At 36.7% G+C, this 19,520-nt stretch overlaps 3 protein-coding genes and 1 long non-coding RNA gene across 4 annotated transcripts; 2 read left to right on the top strand and 2 right to left on the bottom strand.

Annotated features, from left to right (window-relative positions):
• The first annotated feature begins 7,776 nt into the window (after positions 1-7,776).
• On the top strand, positions 7,777-10,864 carry LOC111894598 (tubulin gamma-1 chain). The gene is made up of 11 exons (XM_023890674.3): positions 7,777-8,124; positions 8,400-8,600; positions 8,698-8,809; positions 8,930-9,330; positions 9,398-9,451; positions 9,537-9,641; positions 9,715-9,789; positions 9,869-9,913; positions 10,020-10,148; positions 10,436-10,540; positions 10,622-10,864. Exons 1-11 carry the CDS (start codon positions 7,996-7,998, stop codon positions 10,688-10,690), a joined length of 1,425 nt encoding a protein of 474 aa, XP_023746442.1. The 5' UTR covers positions 7,777-7,995; the 3' UTR covers positions 10,691-10,864.
• A 3,988-nt stretch (positions 10,865-14,852) lies between these two features.
• On the top strand, positions 14,853-16,031 carry LOC111894617 (arabinogalactan protein 20). The gene is made up of 2 exons (XM_023890700.3): positions 14,853-15,143; positions 15,827-16,031. The coding sequence occupies exons 1-2, from the start codon at positions 15,020-15,022 to the stop codon at positions 15,928-15,930; spliced, it is 228 nt and encodes a 75-aa protein (XP_023746468.1). The 5' UTR covers positions 14,853-15,019; the 3' UTR covers positions 15,931-16,031.
• A 499-nt stretch (positions 16,032-16,530) lies between these two features.
• LOC128127089 (uncharacterized) lies at positions 16,531-17,246 on the bottom strand. Its single transcript, XR_008225144.1, has 2 exons — positions 17,128-17,246; positions 16,531-16,983 (listed from the first exon to the last, which is right to left on the bottom strand). It is a non-coding gene; the product is annotated as an uncharacterized LOC128127089 (long non-coding RNA).
• Positions 17,247-17,278: 32 nt separating this feature from the next.
• LOC111894616 (mitochondrial carrier protein MTM1) lies at positions 17,279-18,796 on the bottom strand (the record flags this gene model as incomplete). Its single annotated transcript, XM_042896403.2, has 4 exons — positions 18,389-18,796; positions 17,577-17,692; positions 17,403-17,488; positions 17,279-17,305 (listed from the first exon to the last, which is right to left on the bottom strand). Coding segments are annotated over exons 1-4 (240 nt in total), but the record flags the coding sequence as incomplete, so codon positions are not given.
• Positions 18,797-19,520: the final 724 nt, after the last annotated feature.

Genomic DNA, 19,520 nt, shown 5'->3' with positions numbered 1-19,520 from the left:
TGATGGCATCGCACACACCACAGCTTTAGCTTTTATCCTGGGAGTTGATTGGTTCTTGATTTTTATATAACATGGATATGATACAGTTTTTCGCATAGTGTTTTATTATTATTTTGAGATACATCATGTATGGGTTATGATATGACACTCAGATTATGGTTTTTGGTTATGTTGAAAAACGAAATTTTTGGGTCGTATTTTAGGGTCGTTTCAGAGCTGTCTTTCGTAGTTGTGTTGGAGATGTCAAGAATATGCTATCTAATCTTCTCAGTGCTCATGATCCCATACTGACTCTGACCATCATAAACCATTTGACAACAAAGTGTAACACCCAAAGTTTTGAAGGCCAAGAAAGGAAAGAAAACCTTAATGTTAGGGGCGACTCGGCGAGTCCAAGGAGGAACTCGGCGAGTCAGAGCGGGATCCGGGTCGAGGAGTAAGTGACCGACTCGGCGAGTCGGCCAAGGTGACTCGGCGAGTCTGGTCTGTGCGTGGAAAACCATAAATTCGGGACTTGGAGCCTATATAAACGTCTTAATCTTCTTCCTAGGGTTCCTTACTGCCTCTTTAGCCCTGGATACCAAACCCTAGCCACCATATCCTCTATTTGAGCCATTTGTTGCCTTGGAAGGTGCATTAAAGCTTGGAGAAGGAAGAAGGAGCTTGGAGGAGCAAGAAGGGACTATAGATCTGGGATTGTGAGTTCATTCTGAGCATCTGGAGGTAATAAACTAGTTCCTGGACCCTTTTGCATCTAGATTTATGTGTGGTTGTTGGGGCTCTTTAGCCACAATGATATTATTTTGAGTTAGGAGCCGGATCTGGAGTTGCTACTTCAGATCCAAGTGTGTTATGGACTGGAGAAGCATAAAGTATCAGCCCTTGAGTCGATTTTGAAGCCCCTTGGCCTTAAACCCTAGTTTAGGGTGCATTTTGCCTAGATCTCCATCTCTACACGTAAAGTTTGCAACTTTACGTGGGGAATATGCTTGGGAAGGGTAGATCTACAGTTTGGAGTCCATGCATGACTCAAAAGTCCTATGCATGTATGTAGATCTGAATGGACTCGGCGAGTCCTTCGAGTGGACTCGGCGAGTAGCATGAAGATGAGGAGGAACTCGACGAGTGGGATGAACGGCTCGTCGAGTCGGATGATGTTGGGCATGAACTCGGCGAGTTGGAGGAACAACTCGGCGAGTTGGATGAAGATTGCCTGGTACTCAGCGAGTCTGTTCTTAGACTCGGCGAGTCAGGTCGCGTAGCCCCAAACCCTTCGAGTGGAGACTCGAACCAGTGAGTCGGGTGGAGACTCAGCGAGTTGGACAGGTTAGGACTCGGAAATCGTTGGACTCGGCGAGTCATGTCGCGAACGGAAGGACCCTGTGTTTGTGAACTCGGCGAGTCAGTAGGTGGACTCGGCAAGTAGGGTTGACTTGGAAGGTTGACTTTGACCAGGACTTTGACTTAGGCCAGAGTTGACTTGGTTAACTGTCGGGGGTCAGTTAGACTAAGTGTTGCATTGATATTGATAGCTCGGCAAGCTAGTAGAGCAGGAGTTCAGTGAGTGGTCGTGTAACGCCCGCATATCCGGGCTAGTCAATTTAGAGGCAATAGGGGTCGAAAACGACTTTTCGACAAAAAGATTATTTAGAATAAATAATCTTAACCAAGTTGTAGAATATGTCACAGGGTTTCCGTACATATAAAGAACGCCGAAATCCGAGTTATAACGAAAAAGTTATGAGATTATAACGGACCAATCCTGTCCCGGCCTGTTAAAAATATAACTTTAAAAATAAATTCAAAATTAGCCGACGGAGTCTAAACGAAAGTTGTAGAGTGCGTCTCCACCTACGCGTGAATATAAAGAATGTCAAAAACGGAGTTCGTATGAACGAGTTACAAATTATAATAGCATATTTACATATTAAAATAAAGTATAAATCATATATATGTACACACACACACACACACATATATATATATACATATGTATATATCATTAGAAAGGTATCGACGATGCGGTCATTATAAGACTAATGTTGAGTTCTTTCGACATTAGTTTAGTACAAATATCTTTAAATCTATTTAAAATAGTATTATAAAGGGGTGTTTAGTTGTTTATATAACTATAAGGTCATTAAGTAATTATGGGGGTAGTTTTTGTAAATTCAATTACTATAAATAAGAGGCTTGGGCTCTCATATTTCTTGCACCATTCTCTTGATTCAAGAGTCTTTCTCTCCTTATCCCCCGAGCATTTCGGTCCCTCGTGATTCGACTTCTCTTTCTGTAGTTTTAGTATAGTAAGGTGAGCGCTGAAGCACTGCACGAATCTTTCTTAGAAAGATTCAACGACGAAGTTCTGCCTCTACAGAGCCCGACTCCTAGCTAAAATCCCCTTGTAAGTAAGTTATGTTTACCTGATTTTAATATAGCTTATATTTAAAATTAGTATTGTTATTATGAACTTATAATAAATATTTGAGCTATTATTATAACTTATATAAGTGTCGTTATAATTTTTTTTAACTACTCGCAGTACGGGGAATCTGGTTTAAAGGGCCGCATAGGGTTGTTGGATTTCAGAAGTGCTATATGCCAAAATGGTCCTGCCCTCCGGTGTTTTATGTCTGGCCCCTGTCTGTACATAGTGGTTGGAAAATATTGTTTAACGCTTATATAATAATAATAATAATAATAATAATACTAAGACTAATAGTTGGTCACGGTAAATATTAGACTAACATTTAGCGATAATAATGCTAGATTTCGTCGAAGGAAAATAGAATCGTTTGAAGCAAGCGCTGCCCGATTTTGGAATCACCACCTTCTCAAGTGAGTGCATAGTTACTTTCATCTTACACATAGATATGAAGTATTTAATATATATTACGTGTTGTGAGTGCATAGTTACTTTCATCTTAACATAGATATGAAGTATTTAATATATATTACGTGTTGTGAGTGCATAGTTACTTTCATCTTACACATAGATATGAAGTATTTAATATATATTACGTGTTGTGAGTGCATGGTCCCTTTCATCTTACACATATATATGAAGTATTTTATTATTAATTTACGTGCTATGTGTGCATATTATCTGAATACTTGCTGTCTATGCTGGTGAAAGATTTTTATACATGTTTTAAATGATGTAAATTGTATAAAGTATTTTATATCTACAAGATATGTTGGGTAAAACATGGGTAGATGAATGATGAGGGATAAAAGCTGAAATAAAGGAACATTAGTAGCATGGACCTAGTGCCCTATAGGTATACATTGGCATCGGTGTACCTAGTACCCTATAGATGAGCACTGACAGCTGCGCCACAACCCGTAGATGTTTTAGATCTACGGTAAACGTCCTAGCAGCTGCGCTCTAAGGACAGTATCGACAATTGTGCCTAATAGGGAGCCTTATGACCATGACAATGGCGTTAAAAGGTCAATACCGGCAGAAGCGCCTCATAGGAAATGTCCCAATTCTGGCAGTTGTGCCTAAGTGACAAGATTAGCAGCTGCGCTTGACCAAAGTGTCATTGGCAACAATGGACTTCATGTTGTTTCCTTAGGATGATCCTTAGGAATGAATGAATGAGAAATAGCTGGTTCTTAGGGTAGATCCTTAAGAATAAAGAAGATAATAGGGATGGGTAATTGGGTTGATTGTTTGATTGTTAAAACATAATAAGTATATTATTGTGGGTTGAAAACCCTATGTACTCACCAGGTTTCCCAACCTGACCCACTCAGTTTATTTGTATCACAGGTGTCGATATGAAGTCACATTACACTGAGAGATTTAAAAGAGATGTAGATCACTAGTGTAAATAAATGTAAGTTCTGTTTATGCTTATGTTTCTGTATTGACGATGACATCCCAAATGTTTTTAAAAGTGAATAAAAATATGTTTTTGTAGAAATGCCTTGATAACGCGATTATCATGTTTTTCTGGGAACAAATTCCGCAACATTTTTATTAAAAGAAGTACTCTGATTTTTATAAAGCATAAACAAAATCAGTCTTTTTTGGCCGCGAAAATGGGGATGTCATAGGTCGGGCAGCAGCTAGTGGGATCATCAGCAAGTTCAGCCAGTGCATGTGAGTTTCCCTTTGTATGAATGGGTCTACGACCACAATGCCGGCCCATGTAGATATGAGTAGAAGACCCGGGGGTTAGCCTTAGGCACAGTATGCTAGTATAATATTCGGGACGAGGTCCAATGATGGAGGGCGGGTGCCCAAGGAAGGGTTTATGTGATAGTTTATACTTGTTGTCTGTGTGATACTTGTATGTGCCTGGTAGGGAGGTGAGTGTGGGCGTGGTCCCGTATCTCACCAATAGCAGAGTGTGGATGGTGTTCCACATCTCAGTAGCAGCAAAGCAGGGGCGAGGCCCAAGTTAGGAAAGGAGTGAGCGTGGGTTGGGCCCGTATCTCACTACCAGTAGGAGCATGGACGGGGTTCCGTGACGCATCAGTAGCAGGTCAGGGGCGGGGCCCAGAGATAGACGAGGCCTTAGGACAAGATCTGTTAGTGTGTGTTTAGCTTATGTGGTGTGATGTGAGATGTTTATGTGCTATTACATGTTAGTGGGCAGGGCCTGTGACAGGCGAGGCCTAAGTGAAACAGATCTGTATCCGAGCGGGGCTCGAAGCCAGGCGGGGCCTGGAGCGGCGGGGCCGTTGTAGCGGGCGAGGCCCAGGATAGCGGGCGTGACCCAGTATATGTAGTATGTGGTTATGCATGGTATGTGGTAGGGTGGGGAACTCACTAAGCTTCGTGCTTACGGTTTTCAGTTTTGGTTTCAGGTACTTCCGGTAGCGGAGGAAAGAGCTCGAGGTGATCGCATGGCACACACCATAGCTTAGACAGCCTGGGAATGTTTACTCTGATAACAAACATGTATTTTGGAAACTAATACTTTGTTTATGTTTTGAAAAGATGAATTTGCTTAAAGTAATGTTTTATTAAAAGAAATTTTTAGTCTTGAATTTTGGGACGTTACACAAAGCTTCTTCCTGCCCTTGCAATGTTACATGAAATGAAGGGTGTTTCGGAGAGCTCTGTACCTCCAAAACAAGGGGGAGAAGGTGCTACTCAACAGAAGGTCACAGTTAAAAACAAACCGAAGGGTAACGAAGCTTCAGGTTCTGGTGACAAGGATAAAAAGAAAGGTGTAGATGATGATAGTGATGAAGAAGGAGAGACAATTGTTGAGGCCCTAAAAAGAAAGAAAAAGGACATAAAGTTTGATGAAACCCTTCGGGTTGCGAAGGAGGCTGAAGAAAGAGAGAGAGAAAGAATAAGGAAGAACAAGATGCCTTAGACTGCAAAAGGCCTTGTTTCCTCTCTGGACAAGAGAAACACTCATCAAGGAGACAATAAAGTTTCCAAGCACCTACTGGCTGGAGCCTGTAACCTCTTTTGATTGTGAGAATACAAAGGGATTCACAGTTCGACATGCCTATTACTCGAAAGGCATTTGTTTTCCATTGTTTTGAGCCGACAGTTGGAGTCCCTTCACCCCATCCTCATGTCGACCGTGAACTTATGATTTTTATCTCGAGTTCAGTCAGCCTCAGTATCCGACCTGGAGTGCACAGAAGATTACTACGGTCAAGGTGCTGAAACCATTGTTTGCAGGGAAGTTTATTAATGTCTCTTTCAGGACAAACCGAGGTTCGAATAACTCGGTTCCTATCATCTCCCTGGCAGACCTTCCTAACCTGAATCCTCATGATTGGATTATGCTCTTCAATATTTTGCTCACTAATGCGAAGGAGTATGAACCAATCTTAGGTCATCTTAAAAGGATGTTAGCCTCTTATATCCACGAAGTTGTAAAGATGGATCAAGAAGTGGCAAGTGTCATGAGGAAGAAACCAACGGTGAAGCCTGCTACAAAGCCAAGAGATGTCAACAAAATGACTCTTGATCAAATTGATTCTGCTTACCTCACAATTATGTTTACAAGAGCCAAAGATGAAAGGTTCTTATTTGCTCTTGTTGACAAACACTTATTCTCGACCGACTGCCTGGAACATATCATTAATATCATTCATCGATGCAAGGCGAATTCCAATTCTGATAAGAAGAACTTCACAGACATGCTCCGATGGTACATCACTTTCAGACAAACTCTTTTGGTCATCATACTGAGCGTGTTCAAGACTATCAAGAAGTCTGCTGCAGATCAACCGAAGTGAGCTCTCGGCTCCATTGACGCAGAGGGGGAGATTGTTGGGTATTGTATGTTGCGTCGTGGGCTTATTTTGTATATCCGGATTGGGCCTGTCCATCAGTGATTATTATAGGGTTTAGTTATAAATAGTGCATGCATGTATGCATAGAAACTAACATGATTATAGTGATTATTGCGTTTGTAACCCTAAACATCTCTACAGTCGAAGTTCTTAATCGAGCTCTCCTGAGATGTTAAAGTTTAATCATACGCCATCTTTAAAGCCATTCATGTGTTCTTAATTACGTCTCTAATTGTTTATCTGCTTAGAATCTATTGATCCTCCTAGAACTTTGTTCCAACAATATTGATTTCAAAATTCGATTTGACTGGACAGAGCGTGCGACAAAAAGAAAGTTTTGGGGAGTTTTTTTAAAAAAACTTAGTTAGGTGAGGGTAAAGGTGGAAGATGGTGGTGGTGGGGAGGTAGAAGAATTCAGGATTCTTGGCATGGGTGATAATTGGTCTGCCCTGTTTCCTGATGCTCAATGGGTTAGTGAAATTGCGCCACCACTAAATTCTGGTGCCCCTGTGGTGACAGGTGTCAATGGTTGGATTGGAGCCAAGGTTCTGGTAAAGTGTGGCGATGGATAGGAGGCTGATTTTGTTCCCGTCCCTCTGAAGGTGCAGCTGTAACCGAATGGGAATGAGACTAGATCGTTATATTGTTTTCAACTTTTCTTTTCCAAGCCTAGTGTTATGATATTTGAGATTTTTTTAATGTTAAAAAATGAGATTAGTGTGTTTAAGGAGGATTAGAGGAAGATAAATGATGATGGTGGGAAGTGGACTGGTAGAAGATGGTGGTGTGAGATGGAAGGTGGTTGTGATAATAAGGGCGGGGGTAGGGTGGTGTGGACGGTGGTTGTAATGGTGAGGGTCGGGGTGGAAGAAATCAGAAAGTTAAGTTAAACATCAACACCACTTATGTATCTTTTTTGTCAAATATGCAATGTTGTTTGCCAAGTCACCGGTGTTGCTGGTTGACCGCTTCATATATTGCAAACTGATGTAATTGACACATAAAATGATAATTTAATGATCTATTGTGCAACAAATAAACTTCAGTGATCAATCCGAGACATTGCCTAAACTTAATTGTACTACAAGATCATTTTTCCTTAAACGATTAAATAAACATGCAAAAAAAATAAAAGTCACCGAATACACAAGATGTGATAACGACTAACAACATACCTCAACATGAAAAAATTAATCAATCACTATTTTTTTTTTCTTATTTTGTCTGTCTTTTTCTTAATATGTTATTACATTTCAACACCATTTCTATAATTAATATTATAACACCATCTGTGACATGACATGATAATGTCTTAAATGTTTGCTCACATTTAATAGTCTTAAAACAAAATTAACTAATTAATACATGGGCAACCAGGTTTCAAAAGGGCTTATAATCTAACGGTGGTGTCGTTTCTTTTTGAGATCGAAGGAAGTACCGTCCTGAATATAGATAAATTTAAGAGCTAATATATTATACCTGCCCTTCAAAAAAAAAATCATTTGGTGCGCATGATACCCTCACCCGCTAACAAGACGGGGGTCAATCGAACGTTTGCCGGCTTTCACTTTTTCCACCCTTTTTCTCTTTATTTCTAAAACCAACGTTGTCCCGCCTCTCCCACACACACTACACAGACAGAGTTTCGAAACCCTAGGAACCCAGAAACAAAGGGGATAAATAAAAGTAATCGGAGAAGAAGAAGAAGAAGCAAAAGATATGCCTCGTGAAATCATAACACTGCAAGTAGGACAATGCGGGAACCAGATCGGAATGGAGTTCTGGAAGCAGCTTTGTTTGGAACACGGTATCTCCAAGGACGGCATACTTGAAGATTTCGCTACTCAGGTCACTACTTTAACTGTATCTTTGGTTATGCTTGGTGGTTTAATCAGTCTCATCTGACTCTACCTTAAGTTAGTGCGTATTATGTTGAGCAAATGTCATTTAAAAGAGCGATCCCGGTGGACCATTCGTGGAAGATGGTTCTCTTTCCCTTGCATTTCGCGAAGCGGTTGTTTCTATGGAAATTGAGCCCTCGGAATTTGTGCGAGTGTCATTGTACTACAATATTAAGTGAAAAACGTAAGTGTGACCATTTTCTGTGTACAAACTTGCTGCAGGGAGGTGACAGGAAAGATGTGTTTTTCTATCAAGCTGATGATCAGCACTACATACCACGAGCATTGCTTATGGATTTGGAGCCTAGAGTGATTAATGGAATCCAAACCGGTGAATACAGAAATCTCTACAATCACGAGAATATATTTACCTCAAAGGAAGGAGGCGGTGCAGGAAACAATTGGGCCAGTGGATATCATCAGGTTAACAATTAATTGGTTTGTTGTGATCACATTATCTTGTATAATTCTCAAATTTCAATAATGATTCTGTGTCTTTTTTTTTTTTTTTTTTTGGCAGGGTAAAAATTTTGAGGAGGATTTGATGGACATGATTGACAGAGAAGCAGATGGAAGTGATAGTCTTGAAGGATTTGTTTTATGTCATTCAATTGCTGGAGGAACAGGCTCAGGTTTTGGGCTTTTACTTACTTACCTAGGGGCTAAGGGCTAAGGGCTAAGGGCTATGGCTGGTTTTATCTCATTCATATGAACTTGATACACAAAGAAATTATTAAACTTGTTATTTGTAGGTATGGGTTCATACCTTCTGGAGACTTTAAATGATCGATACAGCAAGAAACTTGTTCAGACATACAGTGTCTTCCCTAACCAAAACGAGACAAGTGATGTGGTGGTCCAGCCTTACAACTCCCTTTTGACTCTGAAACGACTCACACTAAATGCTGACTGTGTTGTTGTTCTTGATAACACTGCACTTAATAGAATTGCAGTAGAGAGACTTCATATACAAAATCCTTCTGTTTCTCAGACAAATTCTCTGGTTTCTACTGTAATGTCTGCGAGTACAACTACACTGAGGTACCCTGGTTATATGAACAATGATCTGGTTGGACTTCTTGCTTCTTTGATCCCAACACCAAGATGCCACTTTCTTATGACAGGGTATACACCACTGACAGTGGAACGCCAGGTATGTAGGATTTTCAAATACCTGTTAAAATTATTATTAATATTATTGAAACTATTGTTATCGGCAGGCTAATATGATCCGAAAAACCACCGTATTGGATGTGATGAGAAGACTTCTTCAGGCAAGAAAACGTTAGAAGAAGTTGTTTTAGTGAAGCTTTGATTGTGATACTTAGTTACTCATGGGTGCTGGTATGTTTTTTGCAGACAAAGAATATCATGGTTTCATCACATGCCAGGACAAAAGAAGCTAGTCAGGCAAAATATATATCCATACTGAACATCATTCAGGGGGAAGTTGACCCTACTCAGGTCATTTTTCAATCTTCAGTTACACATCCATGGATGAGTTATATGAGTATGACATTTGTGATGCTTTTATTAGGTTCATGATAGTTTGCAGCGAATACGTGAAAGAAAGCTTGTTAATTTCATTGAATGGGGCCCTGCTAGCATTCAGGTATGTAATGTTTCCTGCTAAGGTATTAACCAAACCAATTCTCCTCTTTTAAATTCTGATGTTGATTTTTATGGGACAGGTTGCTCTTTCAAGAAAGTCTCCATATGTTCAAACTGCCCACAGGGTAAGATTTTTTTTTTTTTTTTTTTTTTTTTATAAATTGTTGTGGGATTTATTTATTTATTTATGAAAAGTAAAGTGGTGTTAATGTGTTATTATTGTTTTTTCAGGTGAGTGGGCTGATGTTAGCAAGTTACACGGGAATTCGGCATCTATTCTCTAAATGTTTGAGTCAGTATTCTCTCTTAAGAAAGAGACAGGCCTTTCTTGACAAATACAGGGGTTTCCCTTTGTTTGATGTAAGTTACTCTACTCTACTCTTTTTGTTGAATGTTGATGCATTGCATACATACTTCCATTTAATTTTTTTTTTTTTTTTTTTTTTTTAATTTTATAGACTTACTATCGTCTCTCTACTTATTAAGGCATTGTTTGTAACTAGCAGTGAAAATTACTTTGTATTTAATGCATTATATAGTACAATGCTGTAAATAATAGGAAGAAATGAAAGTATGTTGGTATTTTAACCTAACCTAACCTTTTTTGTATACTTATTGCAATCACGTGGGTATTATTATTCATCCAGGACAATGATCTTTCTGAATTTGATGAGTCAAGGGATGTAATCGAGAGTTTGGTTGATGAATATAAAGCATGTGAATCCCCAGATTATATAAAATGGGGCATGGAGGTATTTATTACTTTAATTTTATAATTTATTTGGTGATGAATTTCGTTGCAATTTTAATGTTTAATGTGTTGTGTTTTTCAGGATCCTGATCATCTCCTAACAGGGGAAGGAAGTGCTACAGGGACAGTAGATCCAAAGTTAGCAATGTGAAACCAACCATGAATGACTATGTAAAAATGGTGCAACAATACTTTGGTTTGCTTCTAAAAAATGATGTGTAGCATTAGCAAGCATAACATCTTGATTCATGTGCATTAAAATGGAGATTGTAAATCTTATGTGTGCATTTGACATTGTGATCTTTTAAACACTCTTCTCTTCGCATGTCGATTGGCTACCTTTGACAACCATTTTTACACAAGCTTTTTACTCTGGTATTGCAACAATGAACATTTTTTTTTTACCTTTATCTCAAATAGAACAATAAGATTAATGAGAACAAGAATAATGTCATTTCATAGGTAAATTGGACCAAAACATATGAGCGGTGGATTCAGGCAGGGTATCTAAGAAACAAACAGTTGGCAATTTTTTACATACAATTTGCCTTAAAAAAAAAAAAGGACAATGATATCTTGATTCGCGTCACATCCGAACATGGGTGCTAAATCTTGACATATCGGTGAAGATTATTTGAAGCGGGTTTAATTGGTTGGGGTTGAGCCTTGCTGCATTTGTGGTCCCAGATTATACAAGTCTTTTTATGCATGCATGCTGATGACTGATGCTCGTCTCATGCTATTGTCCCTTTGGTCGTTGGCATCATCCATCTCATCAACTTGTCTTCTGTTTTCTACCTCTATGGAAAATTCAGATAAAGCCATTACTTTTATGGAATAATATACAATTTATCATTATTGCTTCCAACTCAACTCACATCATCATAATGCATACATTAGTTCAACTAAAAAGTTGAATGGATTAAAACTCAACCATAGAGGTCAGTAGGATTTATTTATTTATTATTATTATTTTTTAAAGTTTAAAATATATATTTTATTGAAATTTTGTATAGTTAAATGCATTATAAGATGATAGAGCTGTAAGAAAAATTAAAATAGTGATGAAGCAATCTATTAAATTATATAGGATTTGATGCATTATCATGTCTTGATTTGTTAAAAAGTTTGTAATAAATATATTTTATTTTAGCTAAGGGTGTACAAAATCGGTCCAAAGCCAAACAATGGCTCACCGGAACATGCTATATAGAGTTAGTTGGGTTCCTGATTATCGTGTTTCCAAACACGTTTCTCAGCTCAAGGTATTGTCAAAAATATTTTTTGATTTCATTTTGGTATTTTTTGAAGATTTTATTTCTCAAACTTGAAACTGTGTATGGTATTGTCAAAAATATTTTTTGATTTCATTTTGGTATTTTTTTGAAGATTATATTTCTCAAACTTGAAACTGTGTAGTTTTATAATTAATTTTTTCAATAAAATATTGGATGGACATATAGGTATGGACGTATGGTACTGAATAATTGTACAATGATATATATTTCTAATCGATTAAGGTGTTGTTTGTTTTTCTGAAGCCAAAATGTCTGCAGTCCGCGAACCACATTTGCAACCCTCTGCAACAGAAGAGATGGACCAAACATCTGCAGTCTGCAATAAGAAGACTGTTTGTTTTTTAACATCTGCAATCTGCTAAAATAAACTGAATTTTAAATAAAATTATTTTACAAACTTCAAATGATTTTTCAACACCAAAATTTTAATAATAATAATCATACAACACTGAAAATAAAATTCATTCAACTGAATTAGTCATACAATAAAAAAAATGGTTTTACAATAACCAATATATCATAGACAAATAAGATTTTATAAGGTATTGTAAAAAGTATTTTCAAAAAAAATCACAACATTCACAACAATATTTCATATTTCTAGCACAATTTTTCATATTTTAATCAAGAAAAAAACTTGATTTCAACAACAATTTTCACAACAATATTAAACAACAATTCACAGCATTTTCAGCAACATCTAACATCAAATTTAAGAAAAAACAACTATTTTCAGCAAAAAGAATCAACAAATTTGACTAGATTATAGACTTTTCAGCAAGAATAAACAACATTCACAATTTTCAACTTAAAAGGGTCTTTCAACATCAAAATTGAATTTGTCAGCAATGTTATGGAATTTCTAGAAATTATTTTCACATTTTCGGTATTATTTTCTTATTTTCAGCAACAAAAAATTTGATTTTCAGTAACAAAAAACTTGATTTTCAGCAATCTTATGAAACTACTAGCAAAATACGCAAGGAATATGATTTTCAGCACTATTTTCATATTTTCAACAACAAAAAACTTGATTTTTAGCAACAAAAAACTTGATTTTCAGCAATCTCATGAAATTTCCAGCAAAATACACAAGGAATATGATTTCCAGCAACATTTAATAAGAAGTTTACACAGGAAAATCTATTTTCAACCATATTTTCGGATTTCCACTATCCAACAATAAATTTATACAACAAGAAGCAATTTCAGCAAAATTAAACCACATATTTCAGTACATTAGAGAGTTTTCAAGCAAGATTAATCATCAATTTGATGTTAGAACCATAAAAAAAAACAAAGAAAAAAAGAAAGCAAACCTGTTCGCTGCGTTGCTGTTCGTCTGCGATGGGAGAGGAGGCGTTTTCTGTTGCCTGTGATCAGAGAGGAGGCGGCGGTGGACGGCGGTGCTGATTGGAGAAGATGAACGATGAAGACGATGTTGGAGCGAGACAGGAGCGTCGATGGTGGGTGAAACGTGAGAATGGATGGGCCGAATAGAGAAAGAAAAAAAAAGATGTGTTTTTTTAGGTTAAAATGACTTTGCAGATCTTAGAAGATGTTAGTCCATGTCTGTGTGGTGAAGACCTCGCGCAGACGTTTTTGGATCTGCCCACTTCGAAAAAACAAACACCATGCGAGGACCTATGTCTGTGTGACGCAGACAAAAGTGATTTCGCAGATCTGTAGCAAAAAAACAAACAACCTCTAAGTCTATTACATAAATGAAAATTAACAACTTAGACCATCTTGGACATACTATTATTTTCTGCACCAAAATAGTATAAAGATGATGCAAATAGTGTTTTATCTTCATACAATAATACTTCATTTTTTAACACCAAAACGTAATTCTTGGAACGCATAGCACCACTAGAAAATAGCAGAAACTATAAAATCGAAAACTTAAACATAACAAAACCGACCCAAACTAAACCAATCATGTATCCTTTTTAAGGGATAATGACTTAATAGGGTAAGATACTTTTTGAAATATACACATTTAGTCCTTATTCTTTTTTTCTTGTAAAATAAACCCTTATACTTTATTAATATGTACACATTAGGTCATTTTCACCGGATTCTACAGGTTTTGCTGGCGTGGAAGCGTTTATTTTACAAAAAAAAAAGAATAAGGACTAAATGTGTACATTTCAAAAAATATCTTACCCTATCAAGTAATTTTCTCTTTCTTTTATTTTGTTGAAATGAAATACCCAGGTGGCATCCACATATCCACAATGAAATTTTTCCAACTTTTATTCATCATGAAAAAGAGGGAGAACACCGATCTCCGGCGACTCCTTTGTGTGTTCCTACACATCACTGGTAGCAAGGAGGAATGATGACAAAAACAACAAGGTCGAAGGGGGAGGCAGGAGGAAGTAGAGACGGTAGTTGGCGGCGAAGAGCTGCTCTGGTAGCCCCCTCGTCGATTCTTTCTTCTTTTTCTGGCAACATATCTCAAAGATGGAGGCAAAGAGAGACAGATCGGAGAAATACAACAGGTAAAGTGTGTTTGGCTGTTGTTGTTCAACCGGAAGGAAGAGAGACGAGAAAGAGAAGGGTCGCCGCCCTTTTCTTGTTGCTGGAGGATCACCCACCTCTGGTGACTAAGCTAATTAATTGATATTTAGTGCCACTTGTGCTTCCACATCAGCAAAACCTGTAGAATCTGATGAAAAAGACCTAATGTGTACATATTAATAAAGTATAAGGGTTTATTTTACAAAAAAAAAGAATAAGGACTAAATGTGTACATTTCAAAAAGTTTCTTACCCTATCAAGTCATTTTTCCTAAAAGAAAATTCGTATATGACCAGTATACCGGGTATAGCCGGTCATAAGGACTGCATTATTATAAAAAATAAAATATAATGGTTTATTTTACAAAAAAAAAAATAAAAATTAAATGTGTACATTTCAAAAAATATTTAACAACAACGGAATCTACTAGAAATTAAATGATAGGATAGCCGTCTGCCTTGCTTCCCATTGTATATTAATAACCCACCCCTTGAAACACACACTCACACACACACGACTTGAGCTCTGAAATTTCTAGGGTTTTGATCTGAGTAATCTGTGTGATTCTCCTCCGATCCGTGGAGGAGACCGACTTAGTTCGGTGATTTATCTTCGTTTGGGACTTCGCATTGTTGATTTTGTTAAAACGGAGAGTAATGGCGGTGAATCGGATGCTGTTGGTTACTGCAATAGCGGCGATGTTCGCGGTGTTTGTAGGCATTGTTTGTCCAAATGTTAGAGCTCAATCGATGGCACCTGCTCCTGCTCCTTCTAGCGATGGTAAACCATCTGCTTAAAATTTTCTATGATATTCATTGCTGCGGTTTTTTTTTTTTTTTTTTTTTTTTTTTTTTAAATTAAATCGAGTTGTATTGTTGCATTCATATGTAGATCTGATTTAACTTTGTTTTCATCATTTACGAAAAAAAAAAAACATTTGGTCTTGTGTGATTTTGAGCTAATTTACTTCAACCAGTAACAACCTGTTTAGCTCTGTTTTCATTGTTTCTTACTTTTCAAAGTATTTGTTCAAAAATTTTGAATAAATTTTCTTCTCTGATATTCTGTGACGCTGTTTTAAATGAAATTGATGGTTGTTTGTACAAAAGATCTGATATATATATAGGTTAGCTGTTTTTTCATTGTTTGCGAAAGCAAAATTCATTGATTTGGAGCTAATTTACCTCAACTGCAAGCAACCTGCACTAGCCCTAACACGTTGTATTTTTTTACTATTTTTTTTACCTCGACCTTTTTGTTATGAAGACTAGATAATTGGCAAAGCAACCAGTTAAGTGTATACAGTATACACTTTCTTTTATTCGATTTCTTATATCCAAATTACAACATGAAGACGATTTAGAGTTACTGTAGAAAACACATTCTCTGAACAAACTTTAGCTATATACTTGAAACTTGAAAGCCATGGTGAGTGACGAAAATTGCATTTGTATGTATTGTAGGGACTTCGATTGATCAGGGAATTGCATACGCATTGATGATTGGCGCATTACTTCTAACCTACCTTATCCATCCTTTGGACGCCTTCCCGTATGGTCTCTTTTAATAATTTCCTTTACATGTATTATTAGCTTTGAGTTTGCTTCAAATTATAATCAGAATTATTACACTATGACAAATGCAATCATCAAGTTTTATTCTTGATCATTTATTGAATCTTATCTTGGTATGTGATGTTTTTATGGATTTGGTGGACCAACAACACTTGGCGGAATGAATGATGAAAATTGAAAAATGCAAAACTTGAAACAGAAACCACATAACATAACTCGGGATCAAATTAAGTTAATGTTGATTTCATTTGGCTATTGTGATTTTTATGTCTATGCAAGGTATTTTTGTTTAATTATAGCGTAACTTCAAATATTCGTTTTTAATTATGAATTAAAGAAGCTAAATCTCTTTTATTAAAAATTCCTTTTCTTTATATTTTATCGAGCTTAACTTTAAAGAAGTTATAAGACTTAACAAAATGTCTACATGCCACGGTGATTAAAGTCTGCTAGTATGGAGGGAGGCTTCAAATCTGGTTCCAGGTAAATAAAACCAAAAATCGTTGTGTAGTGACAATAATAAGATAAGTTTTAAAAAGAAATTGGTGATATTTAGTTGTTATTCCATCACATCAACGATACAAACATGGCTGTGAACCAGGTGAAGAATATTATCCATTTAGAAATATACTATGAATCTGTCATCAACATGCATATATTTACATATACTTGAACAAATAAGCAATCAAGGATTCTAGATTACTAAAATCAATCATACGGAAAGAGTTTGTGGGTCCAATTTTCATGATTTAGAGTTGTAGTAATTCTAGTCTTTGGGCATTTCCAAATGATATTGATGGCAATGTGTTGTGGTATTCTAGTGTTGTGTTGTGTAGCCGTGTAGAAGATACTTGACAACTTAATAAAATTAAGGACACCACAATCCCAACAGAAGACCAACTCCTGTGAAAAGTCCCTTCATTCCTCCATCCCTGTTCCATAAAATCAACCTTCTAAGTTGTAATCAACAAAACCAAAATCCATACCTCCATATTTCCACCAGTGTCTTGTCTTGTTGTCATCCTCAATGCTTGGACTGTATCCTTCTGAAAATGTCAATTGAACAACTACACCATTAGTATTACCAACAAAAATAATCGCTAGATCCAATTTACAAAATCCCAACATGTTTTTTTTTTTTTTTTTTTAATGCTTGCATAACATAAAATACAAAGATATATATAGTATACCTCTATTTGACGGCGAGTGTTTGCAATGTCTAACGGACATGTTGAGGCACCTGCAACGCATCCAGCAGCAAAGTTTGCACCAACAACAACACTGACACCACAAGTTTCATGCCCCCCCCCCCCCCCCCCCCCCCCCCCCCCCCCCCCCCCCCAACATTCCTAGTATCCGCCTCCTCACCTGCACAAACACAAAGGAAGCTTTAAGGTTTTAAATCACCCATATAAAAATTTAAAAAAAAAACAAAAAACTCTTAAGTTTTACAAGTCCTACTTACTGGTTCCAGGGTAACCCAGCAAACCGCAGAAAATGGAACATCACGAGATAGTTGTGCCCCAAGACCCGTCCATAAGAATCGAAATGCTAAATATAATTTGTTCAAATCCCAAATAAATTCAGGTCAAATTTTCAATACATAAAAAGAGACACATATCCAACACAAGTAACTCACAGCTGCTATTATTATTATTATTATTATTAAGGTTCTTCGTGGTGTTTGTGTCTGCAGAAACAACCCCAACTCCAGGAAGCTTAATTTGTTCCATGTTGTTGGCCATCTTTAAATGCCTGTTATAAATAAAACAATGGATACAGGTTTTGAAGATAAAAGAATAAAACATTACATTTACACATACTCATGTTACTAGTTATATGAGTTCTTGCAAATTCAACAGGGTAACAAGTAACACAAGCCAATAACTAAGGGGACATAAGGTGTCACACTTGGAGCATTTTGTGATGTATATGCTTCCATATAGTTTCTCAATATATCATAACAAGGCATGTGATGTAGATACCCACCTAATATTAAAACAATCAATCTTTCACAAAATAACACACACACTTATTACCGTGGCTACTGCCAATGCTAAACTTAAGTCGGGAAAATCCTTCCTCATGAATAACTTTCTGGAACACATCTAGAGTGCCTTTATACTTCTGATAACCAAATTAACACCGATTAAATACAAAATTAGACACTTTGAGTACGCAAAAAAGTTTGATCAGGGCGAAGACCAAGGTTTAATGTACTGTGTTTGGTTCAAAGCGACATGTGGAGTGGAGATTCTGATATCATATGGAACACTAGCAGCCTGAGCTTGCAATCTAGTCTGCATAATCAGGCAATACACGAAGCCAATCGATCAAATGAGGGAATCCAATACAATTGACATGCGAGATCCACAACCAGAGTATATTTAGAAGTCGAGAATGAAATTGGAACTAACATGTGTAAGGAAAATAATCGAGGGAGAAGAGTACCTTTGCGACATCGAGAGGATTTACTATAACTGCAGATAGAAAAGCGGCTCCAGCTGCGGCAAACGCCCTTTCTGATAAACTCAAATTGAAGTCAGGCGACGAAGACGTTGTCTGATTCGATTGAAATGAAGAAGAATTTTGATTGGGCATATCTGCTGAAAGTTTTTCGCTAATTCAACTTCAGATCAGATGATGATGATGTTATGCCTTTGAACAGCTACCACATTCCTTCAATTGCTTCTTTCGTTCACATGAATGGAGATCAAGTGTTTGATTAAACACCACGAAGAGGGAAATTGTGGTGCTGTTGAATTGGTTTTAGTTTTCATGGTGAAGACGGTGGAAGGTGTTAGAATCACAGGGTGCGTGATTCCTAGCGTGGAACAAAAGCTACCAACATCTCTATTAAAAAAAAAAGTTACCTCATACTTCACAAACATTGTAATTATTTTTATAAATATAGTGTTATAAACACAAAAAAAATACTACTTGTGATATTTTGATCTACTTAACAAATATTTTTTGATTATATTTTTTTATAAAATTATTTTCTAAAACATAATAAAAAATTAGGTCAGTCACCAAAATAAAAATCAATACCACACGTAACATAATAGTGATGTGAACAAAAACATCTTTATTTTGAAGAAAAAAATCGCAAATACCGTCTATAAAATCGTAGTTTTTTCAATGAAAATACAAAAAAGAATTAATTTTTTGAAGTTTATTTTTTTAGTTAGAAATCTCCAAAGTTTTTTTTTGTTGTGCAAATGGTATTTGAATATTTGAGTAAATTACGGATGGTCTCTGTGGTTTGGAGTAATTTGCACTTTGAATCCTGAACTTTTTTTTTTTTTTTGTAACTTGTACCGTGCTTACAATGATGTCATCATTTTGGTTGGCATCCCTAGCTTTTTTCTAACAAAAAATAACATCATTTTTTTTTGCATTTTTGTAGAAAAAACATAAGGTAAATTACACCAATCGTCCATCGTGCAGGTGTCAAAAAACACGTTTAGTCTCTATTTTCAAAAATTAACTCGGGTCGTCCCTCATTTGATTAAAAGGTGCACGTTTGGTCCCCCACAGACATAAATGACTATCTTGCCCTTTTCCTTTTATTTTCATTTAT

The sequence above is a fragment of the Lactuca sativa genome, chromosome 7 (genome assembly GCF_002870075.4).
Source record: "Lactuca sativa cultivar Salinas chromosome 7, Lsat_Salinas_v11, whole genome shotgun sequence".
In the NCBI taxonomy this organism is placed as follows: Eukaryota; Viridiplantae; Streptophyta; class Magnoliopsida; order Asterales; family Asteraceae; genus Lactuca; species Lactuca sativa.
This window is presented reverse-complemented; position numbering and strand designations above follow the sequence as displayed.

Coding starts and splice junctions, on each gene's coding strand:
- LOC111894598 (XM_023890674.3), top strand. CDS start 7,996: ATGCCTCGTGAAATCATAACACTGCAAGTAGGACAATGCGGGAACCAG. Junction 8,125..8,399: donor TTGAAGATTTCGCTACTCAG/GTCACTACTTTA, acceptor AACTTGCTGCAG/GGAGGTGACAGGAAAGATGT. Junction 9,642..9,714: donor GGGAAGTTGACCCTACTCAG/GTCATTTTTCAA, acceptor TGCTTTTATTAG/GTTCATGATAGTTTGCAGCG.
- LOC111894617 (XM_023890700.3), top strand. CDS start 15,020: ATGGCGGTGAATCGGATGCTGTTGGTTACTGCAATAGCGGCGATGTTC. Junction 15,144..15,826: donor TCCTGCTCCTTCTAGCGATG/GTAAACCATCTG, acceptor TATGTATTGTAG/GGACTTCGATTGATCAGGGA.